General features: G+C 61.6%; 1 protein-coding gene across 1 annotated transcript in view; it reads left to right on the plus strand.

The window, feature by feature from the left end:
- Window positions 1-7094, plus strand: part of ZSCAN32 (zinc finger and SCAN domain containing 32) — a 7646-nt gene extending 552 nt beyond the window's left edge. Inside the window, exons 3-9 of the mRNA XM_012731679.1 lie at window positions 276-367; window positions 875-1016; window positions 1459-1936; window positions 2886-3048; window positions 3818-3912; window positions 4192-4315; window positions 5716-7094. Of these exons, the coding sequence (XP_012587133.1) occupies window positions 276-367; window positions 875-1016; window positions 1459-1936; window positions 2886-3048; window positions 3818-3912; window positions 4192-4315; window positions 5716-6581 (1960 nt within the window). The 3' untranslated portion in view covers window positions 6582-7094. The remainder of the gene's footprint in view (window positions 1-275; window positions 368-874; window positions 1017-1458; window positions 1937-2885; window positions 3049-3817; window positions 3913-4191; window positions 4316-5715) is intronic.
- The last annotated feature ends 1905 nt before the right edge of the window (window positions 7095-8999 follow it).

An 8999-nucleotide genomic window follows, 5' to 3' on the forward strand; every position in this document is an offset into this window, starting at 1 on the left:
GCGTCACGACAGCGCGGCCCCCGCGCCCTCCTGCAGGGGAGTCGCCCCTCTGGGGACCCCGGACCCGGCATTCAGTGGTCAGAGCGCGGGGCGGGGCGAGGCGCTGGTCGCGGACACGCCCCCTGGCTTCGGAGGAATTACGCTACAGGCCCGCCTCCACCCCGGAGGGATTGGCTCGTCTAGGACGTTTTCTGCTGCTTGTTGGCTGTTCGGTCTGTCGATCCCGCGAGCACGACGCCCCGTCGTCACAGTGCACTCTGGGAGTTGTAGTCCAGACAGGCTGCGCGCGTGCGTCGTGAGTGGAGTAGCATTGGGGGTCGCGTCGCCCACTTCCGGGTGGCTGGGCGAGGGGAGTCTGGGGCTTGCGGTGAGTGCGGTGTGGACTTACAGCTTGGCCCGGCCGGCCCGGGGACCCCTCACGGCTGAGGACTTGCCCGCGCGGTGGGCCCGGGCCGGGGCGCCCCCACCCCTTCCATTGCCGGGCTCCCGAAGCGGCCAGGAGGGCGGGGCCGGGTCTGGGGAGCAGTCCTCCCCCGGTGTCCCCCTGCGCGCACTGCCCAGTCCCGGTCCTGCTCTCGGCTGAGTGCTTGGGTCCAGCGGGTGAACCCGCTTTGAGACCCAGATTGCCAGCGGGGCAGAGGCGTGCGGGCTCCGTCGGGTGCACGAACCGGGGACGTTCACCCCGCGCCCCCAGAAGGCGCCGGACACAGGAAGTGGACGGCGGAGCGCGGGTGCGGGCCGCCTCCCCTCCAGATGGGGCCCCGCGGCCGCGGGAACTGCGGAGGGGAGGTGGTGGGTGGCGGAGGTCGGAGTTCCTCCGGGAAAGGCGACCCCAGTCCAGGTCCTGAGAACGGTCCTTTCCCTCCGTGAGCAGGTTCGCGCCTTTTCTGGAGAGGGGAGCAGAGCGCGGGCCTGATCGCCCGTCCCCAGCCTGGCAGCCCCCAAGAGCGCACTTCCCTCCTGCCTCCCACCTGCCTGCATGTACAGCCTCGGCCCGGGCCGGCGCGCGGCTTGGGGTAAGGTGCTGCCCACCGGCCGGGAGCCCGTGCCGCAGCCCGGGCTCTGCCAGGGCGCTGCCGCCGCCAGTGGGGATGAAGGACCGGTGGGGAGCGAGGCGCCCCAGCAACCACTGACCGGCCACGGGGGCGGGGTCCAAGTGGTGGAGAGGGCAGGGGAGGCACACAGGTCCAGTTCCCCCATGAGCGGAAAGTGGCCATTGGGGAGGAGGGGGCAGCGCTGCCCTGCGCGACCTAGACAGGAGGAGGAGCTGGACGCACCAGAGCGGTGGGGCCCTCAGCAGACAGCTGGCTGTGTTTTTGCCACCCCGGGGCCTGGGGGAGCAGTGAAGGAAAAGGAGGGAGTAAGAGGCGGAGGCGGGCTTTCTCCCAAACTGCGCCCCCTCAGCGTTGAGCCGCTTCCCGCCTGAGCCTCCCGCTGACCCTGTTGGTCCGACCCCAGACAGGCACCCCTCGGGCCAGCGTCCGGGAGGAAGGCTCCCCCGCGCCCCCAGAGGAGATGGAGTCGCGCCCCCAGCGGGGAGGCGGCCCCCAGCGCCAGCCGGCTCACTGACAGAGGATGGCGGCCACCAGCAGCCCCCCCGGCCCCGCCACCCCCGGCCAGGGGCTCGGGGCAGGAACCAAAGCCGGCTCCCCGCAGCGGCCCTGGCCCTGAAGCCTCGCGCCAGCGCTTCCGGCGCTTCTGCTACCAGGAGGCGGCGGGCGCGCACGAGGCTTTCAGCCGGCTCTGGGAGCTGTGCTGCCGCTGGCTGCGGCCCGAGCTGCGCACCAAGGAGCAGATCCTGGAGCTGCTGGTGCTGGAGCAGTTCCTGACCATCCTGCCGGAGGAGACCCAGGCCCGGGTGCGGGAGCGGCAGCCCGAGAGCGGCGAGGAGGCCGTGGCCCTGGTCGAGGATGTACAGAGGGCTGCGGAGCGCCAGGTGAGGCATCAGGGAGCTGGGGGGGCGGAGGAGGTGGGGAGGGGCTGGGCAGGTGCTGGCCTCGGCTCTGCGGAGACCATGCCCCTCTGAGCGGCCCTGGGGTCCCTAGCCGCCCTCTCGTGGGTCAGGCAGGCGGCTGGCCTCTGGAAACAGGGCGGGAACCTAAGGGTTAAGGTAGCCAGGTGAAGCCTGTCACGAGGACACCAGGCCTGGCTGCCACCTGGGACAGGCCAGCAAGCGCCTCACTGGAAGTGACAGGGGCCGTCACTGGGGCACAGTTGACCTTGCGTGCCTGGCTGTGCCAGAAATGGGGTTTTAAAACAAGATGGACCCCAGCCTCCGCACCCTCCACCCCCTGGGAACAGGGGACAGGGCAACCAGCATGCTGACGAGTGGGGGTGGGGGGACACGCTGGGGGCAGTCGCTGCTGCAGGTGTGGGGCAGCACCTCTGGGGCGGTTCTCAGCAGGTGGCGGCATGGGCCTGGGCACATCAGCAGCTGAGGAGACCCCCAGGCAGTGGGTACAGCCGCTCCAGGGCCAGTGGGGGCCAGAACAGCATGTTTAGGAAAGCGGGGTGCAGTGGCTGGAGCTTTGGGGTCAGGGAGAAGCTCTGAGAACAGTAGATGGCGGCCACATTGGGTTGCGAGGGAGTGTGGCCTAGGGCCACTGATGGGCACGGACGGGGCAGGAGTGACCGAGCTTAGCGAGACCTCCAGGACGCCGGTGGACAAGCCGGACGATGCAGGGAGCACGCGGGCAGCCGTTGGAGGCAAAGGCAGCAGCTGGTGGAAGGTCCTGGAGGGGCAGGTGGGCCAGCAGCCTCTGCGGAGGGGCCACTCCGGCACAGCCGGCACTGGCCAGGCCCTTGAGGCCGCGCCCTGCCCGGTTCCCAGCGTCCCCGTCTGCCGGGCAGGCTCCGCAGCAGCCGACGCTGGGGTCTGTTCTCAGGCCCCCCACTCTGTAAAGGACGTGAGTGTGCCCACTGCGACGGCCCTGTGGGGAGCAGCCAGAGAGTCCCCAAGACCCCACCTGAAGCTGGAGCTCCTTCCTGAGGGACCAACATTGAAGGCGCCACAGAGCTCCCACCGGGCGCCCGGGGCACAGCCTGAAGGTGAGCGGGCGCCTCAGGGGAGGGACGGCCGCCTCAGGAAGCGCAGGCCGAGGCTCCGGTCCAGCAGAGCCGCCGCGAGCGTGTGACGGGCGCAGCTGCCAGCGCGAGCCCGACCGGAGCCCACCGTGCTAACGGCCTCGGCAGCCCTGGCCCAGCCAGCCTCACCTTGTCCACAGCACTTTCTCCATTATTTCTGACTTTCACTGATGCTGCTTTGGTTTTACTTGTCTGGCTCATGTTCCAGTGTTGACCATGTTAATACCAGTTACCCGTTTTTACTTTTTCATCTATTCTTACACTTTTTTTTTTAAGGTTTATGTATTTATGCACACAGAACTGGGATACAGGCCAGAGGGGCAGGGGTGAGAGGACACCCCAGAGACAGAGCGGGGAGCAGAACAGGCGGATCCACTGAAGCCCACTGCTGAGGGGAGCAGCGGGGAGACGGGCTGTGCCCCAGGGGTCACTTGCTGGCCACTCAGGCCGCTGCCACAGCTTCACAGTGCTGCACTCACCCTACGCCCCCCGGACTTCTCCCTGGGTGCTGGGGCTAGGAGTCTCTTTCCCCTCCCCCATTCATCCTGTTTTTTAAAGTTTATAATGTGCACATTTTTTAGAATGTGAAACAGAAGTTTTTAAAAAGTTGTTATGCCAAGAGGGACCCCGTGCAAGGAGCCCCGGCCATTCCGTGTGCCACATGCCCAGGTGTGTCCGGCCGTGGGCTCCCGGGCCGGTGCACGTGGCCCTCTAACAGCTCTGTCCCCCCCAGCCTTCCTGCCTCTGCACGCTCCCAGGAACCGTCCCCAGAAGAGGGGTCTTCGAGACCAGGAGGCAGGGGCTGTGCTCTGGACAGCTGGCGTCCAGGTGAGCAGTGCCCAGGGCCTTAAGACCTGTGAGGCTCCCGTCCCACCTTGCCCTCTCAGCTACAGCTGCTGCCTCCCAGAGACCTTAGGAAGGTCTGTAGGTGCCGCTGAACTCCCAGCAGGCCTCTCCCGCCACGGGCACTGCACCCCTGCCCCTGCCCTGGAGGCCTGACCGCCGCTGGCTGCTGCGTCCCAGTCTGGCAACTGTAGTCTACGTAAGCCCCAGCCCCAGGCTGGCGCAGCCATTTTTCAGTAGCAGCAGGCCCTGTTGTTGTTTCAGGGACCAGCTATGTATGACGGTGGTGCCGTGTCGCTCTGTCAGGAAGGGCAGACGCAACGTGGTCCCGCACAGAGCGCGCGTCGCTGGGGCGTATCACGGAGGAACGACAGAAGCGCCTCCTGGGGTAAGGACGCCCCCGGCACGGCCGAGAGTGCCCGTGTTCAGCTGTTCAGGAGAGACTGAGAGACCGAGAGGCAGTGGGGAGGCTGTTAGGTAGAGGGGAGAAAGAAGAGCCTGACCGAGAGCCAGCAAGAGAGAAGGAAGGAGAGCTCGGGAGGCTCACGACTGAGCAAGGCACAGCTCGCTGGAAGAACAAGAAAGCGGGGCCGTGAGGAGGCAAGATGGGCCCTGCCTGGGCCAGAAGAGCCAGCGTCAGCTGAGCAGAGGGAGCACACTCCCCTCAGCAGTGTCCTGCCAGGCATCTCGGGCTTGTCAGCGTGCCCCGTCTGGGCAGGCAGCTCCTCCTGCTGCGGCCTCGCTGCCGGTGCGTCTCCCACCCTAGTCCAGGTGTCGTCTCTGAGCTGCTCTTGCCAAGTGGGACGTAGAACTGAGGCTGCCAAACAGGACACCTCAGAGGCTAAGAAAGTGGCGCTGGACCGCAGACAAGGTGAAGGGTGTCAGCAACCTGGCCCCAGAGTCGGAAGTCTTGACCTGTCACTAGCGGTCAAAGGTGGTTGGGAGAGTCCACTTGGTGGCCAGTGGTCCAGCATGTGATAGGGCGCCACTTACTCCTGGCTCTGTTGAAGCTGAAGTATCTTGTGTGACTTTAAATGGGTCAAGGGATCTTGGTTTTAAGTGTTTATAAGGATCATTTCCTTTGCTTTTTTTAAAGATTTATTTATTTGTGCATACAGAACTGGGGTACAGGCCAGAGGCTCAGGGGTGGCGAAAGGCTTCACCAGAGACAGAGTGGGGAGCAGAACAGGCAGATCAACAAAGCACACTGCTGAAGGGAGCAGCGGGCGGGCCAGGAGAGGTCTGCCACGCCATGTGGGCACCTCCGGGGCAGGCGGGGATGGAACTCATGCTGAAGTGGCTTCAGCTTCTCAGTGCTGTGCTGTAACCCGCTGCGCCACCAGGGAGGGCCTCCTTTGCTTTTTAAGATTTTTAAATTTATTTATACATACAAGAACTGGGATGTATTTGATAGTGCTCAGTACTTAACCCCAAGGCCAGTACAGAGGCCCTTGCATTTTATTTTTAAAGATTTTTTTTTATCCATGCACCCAAGAACTGGGGTGCAGGCCAGAGGTGTGGGGGTGAGAGGAGTCACCAGAGACAGAGTGGGGGGAACAGGCAGAGTGACATAAAACCACGCTGAAGGGAGCAGCTGGGAGACAGGAGAGGTCTGCCGTGCCATGTGGGTCACGTCCAGGGCTGGGATTGAACTCACACTGAGGCAGCTGTGGCCAGCTTGCAGTGCTGCACTTTTACCTACTGTGTCACCAGGAGGGCCCTAGCATTTCTTTATAGTAGTTTAATCTTATAATTCTTCCCTCATTCACTTATTTTCATTCTCTACAGTTCAGTGTTCTGTTACCTCAGGTTTTGACATCGAAAATGGGATTAAAAAAGAGAATCCAAACTGGGATAGTTCAGTAGAAACAAACAAGGCCTTACAGAAGAAGTCTGCTGGAGAGGAATCCTGGCACTCTAGGCCACCAAGAGGCCGGGAGGGTGTGCCACTGTCAAGAAGACGGCGTCGCTGTTCCTCCGAGAGTGAGGCAGAGCCCCCGTCACAGGAGGGGACAGGTCCCCGACTGTGCAACGGGGAGAAGACCTGCACACATCTTCTGTGTGGGAGACACTGCTCTCAGCATCCAGCCTCGCCCCCCAAGCCAGCCTCTGAACTGGAAAAAGCTTCTAAATGTCATGAGTGCGGGAAAAGCTTTAGCCGAGGGTCTTACCTCATAAGGCATCAGAGAATCCACACAGGAGAGAAGCCGCACGAGTGCAGTGTGTGTGGCAAAAGCTTCAGCGAGCGTTCCAACCTCACTGCCCACCTAAGAACCCACACAGGCGAGAGACCCTACCGGTGTGGGCAGTGTGGGAAAAGCTTCAACCAGAGCTCCAGCCTCATTGTCCACCAGAGGACCCACACGGGAGAAAAGCCCTATCAATGCACTGTCTGTGGAAAGCGATTCAACAACAGCTCCCAGTTTAGTGCTCATCGGCGCATCCACACTGGGGAGAGCCCATACAAGTGTGAGCAGTGTGGGAAAAGCTTCAGCAACAGCTCCCATTTCAGTGCCCACCAGAAAATCCACACTGGGGAAAAGCCTTACAAATGCTCTCAGTGTGAAAAAAGCTTCACTAAGAACTCTGCCCTCACCCGTCATCAGGGGGCACACACACCGGCGGCACTCCCACCACGGGAGGGGGATGAGTGAAAGCACGCAGGGAACTTGGCAGATAGCTGCGACGTCAACACGTGTTCCTTACTATTTCTGCTTGTGTTAAGATGCACTCGCTGATTCCAGCTTAGCAGTAGCCTGCTGACAGCGGGACCTTAACCATGTCTAAGAACAGCAATCAGCATAAAAATGCTGAACGCTTTCTAGCTTCCTGTGACTCCTGAGTCCTGTCTCACTGTGAACTTTAGTTTTGCTTTGCAGGGGAGGCAGCTATGTGATCCAAAACCCTACCAGGACACTAGAAAGAAACCAGAGGCCTGAGAACTGTTGTGTCAGGTCAGATCATGGTTAACAGTGATCTTCACAGAGCGTGAGAGAAAATCTGTCATGGGTTGTACACCCAGAATTTATCAACCTGGATTTACTCTAAACCAGCAAAGACTCCAGGCAACTAACTTTAGGAACTGCAACCTCCAGAGCAGATCACTCTTCTAACCCAGGCACACTGAAAAGGAAACCAAGGAAGGAAGTCTTGATTAAGCCATTGGGTAACTAAACCTAAGGACCTTAATCTGAGAGCAAGCACAACACATAGATTCATCTTTCTAAGACTCATTCTACCTCCCGGTGTTTATGGTTTCTTGTCTCTAGTAAATGATTTTGTTACTGCTTCTGATGAAAATAAAGGATCTCCCTTAACTTGGCCTGTTGTAATTTTCTGTTAGACACTTTATACTCACTGCAGAAGCCTGCAGGTCTTGAAGAGGCTCTTAAGTATGGAATCTGCTCCAGGTCAGTGGGACAGGACAAGGAACACAGAGCAGGAAACGGAGCAGAGTGAGGGAAGTGGGTTGGGAAGGTGGGTGAGCTGTCACTTAGAAGGGCAGTGACGGTGGGGGGCGGGGAGAATACAGGGACTGGAACATGCTCTTGTGGAACACCCACAGATAAGAGGCCTTTGGCCCACGCAGAAAGACATTTGTACTAGCTTAAGTAACGGAGAAAAGCAAGTGTCGTGCCTCTACTTGAGCCTTTTGGAACAAACTACATTACAGGCAAATGAGAACGTACACTCTACCTCAAAGCCACGTTTTAAGACTTGGTGAGGAAACAATGGCAAGGCATGTTAAATGTCGCAGTCTGAGCTTTGCCGGGGCCACCTCATGTCACTGCAGACATGCCAGGAGCACGGCAGCTAGGAGAGGCGACACTATATAGAACCTAGAGCCAGATTCTTGGTTTTTGCACCCCACAGAGGGGGGAATTTACATCTCTGAGGAGCCCTGGCAGAGGCTGAAATGCAGGGGCTTGAATATAACCCGCCTGGGAAGCAGGGTTAAGTGGGAGGCAGCCGGGGCTGGGCCCTGCAGGGCTCCGGTGCCAGCTGCAGGAGTCAGGCTTAGCAGGTAAGGAGGGCAGCAAAGGTGAAGGGGCGCACCGAGGTGGCCATACCACTAAGGGGAGCAGCTTCCCACAGCCGGCGTCTGTTCGCCGGGTGTCCACCTCCCATGTCCAGTGCCGCCTGCCTCCAACTGCTGGGATGGCCGCTGTAGGTTAAATATGGAGGCACTTTATGATCTCCGGGCAGCTTATATACCAGCGTCCCGGCACTGACACATTTTAACGAATGCAACTTTTCTGTGGCCACGCCTCCTTTCCCCAGGATCCTGCGACAGGCTCGGCCAGTGCCACCACAACCAGAGAAGTGGGCACAGCCTAGATGCCCCCCCACAACACTTTTGTGGCTCCTCAGCCTGAGACAGCAGATGGACAGTCACAGCCCGGAACAGAGCTGGGCCCTGCAGCTCCTTCACCCTCACTGTCCTCTTCTACCCCTGTGCTGCCCTCGGGGGCCACGGCCTCCACAGCTCATTGTGGAGACGGCCCGGGACCTCTGGGCCCTTCGGCCGGGCGCCCGTGGCTCTGCTCACCTCGCCGCCGACCAGTCCTCACGCCCACGTTGTTGGGGCCCCTGCGGCTCACATCGGGCTCGGTCTGGGGGCGACCAAGAGGGCTGCGCTGCGCCGCGCCGGGGTTGGACGAGGGGGGGGGAGGGGCGAGTCCCGCAGCGGCTCCACCGCTCCACACGCGCCTCTGGTGGGCCGGGCCACACCGCCCCGCCCCGCCCCGCAGGCCCAGGGGGAAGAGGTACCCGAGGCGCCTTCCGGAAAGTCAGAGCTAAACGCTGGAACGAGGGCCGAGGCCCTGCGGCTGGCCAGGTCTGCGGCCGGCGCCTCGGCGTCCTGCGGGCCGGACCCCACAACTCTCAAACCTCGGGCACTGCTCTGGGCCCCCCGCGGGCCCCAAGCCAGCCTCTCCCCTGGCCAGAGACCCACCTGCATTCACCTGTCCCAGGCGGACGCGTGGGGACCTGGACGAAGGGCTCAGCAGAGCGCGCGTGGGGCTGGCCTCTGGCAGGGGCGAAGGCAGAGCGCACAGAGGGCCCCTGGCCCC

This window comes from Condylura cristata, unplaced genomic scaffold, assembly GCF_000260355.1.
Source record: "Condylura cristata isolate star-nosed mole 26May11 unplaced genomic scaffold, ConCri1.0 scaffold00032, whole genome shotgun sequence".
In the NCBI taxonomy this organism is placed as follows: Eukaryota; Metazoa; Chordata; class Mammalia; order Eulipotyphla; family Talpidae; genus Condylura; species Condylura cristata.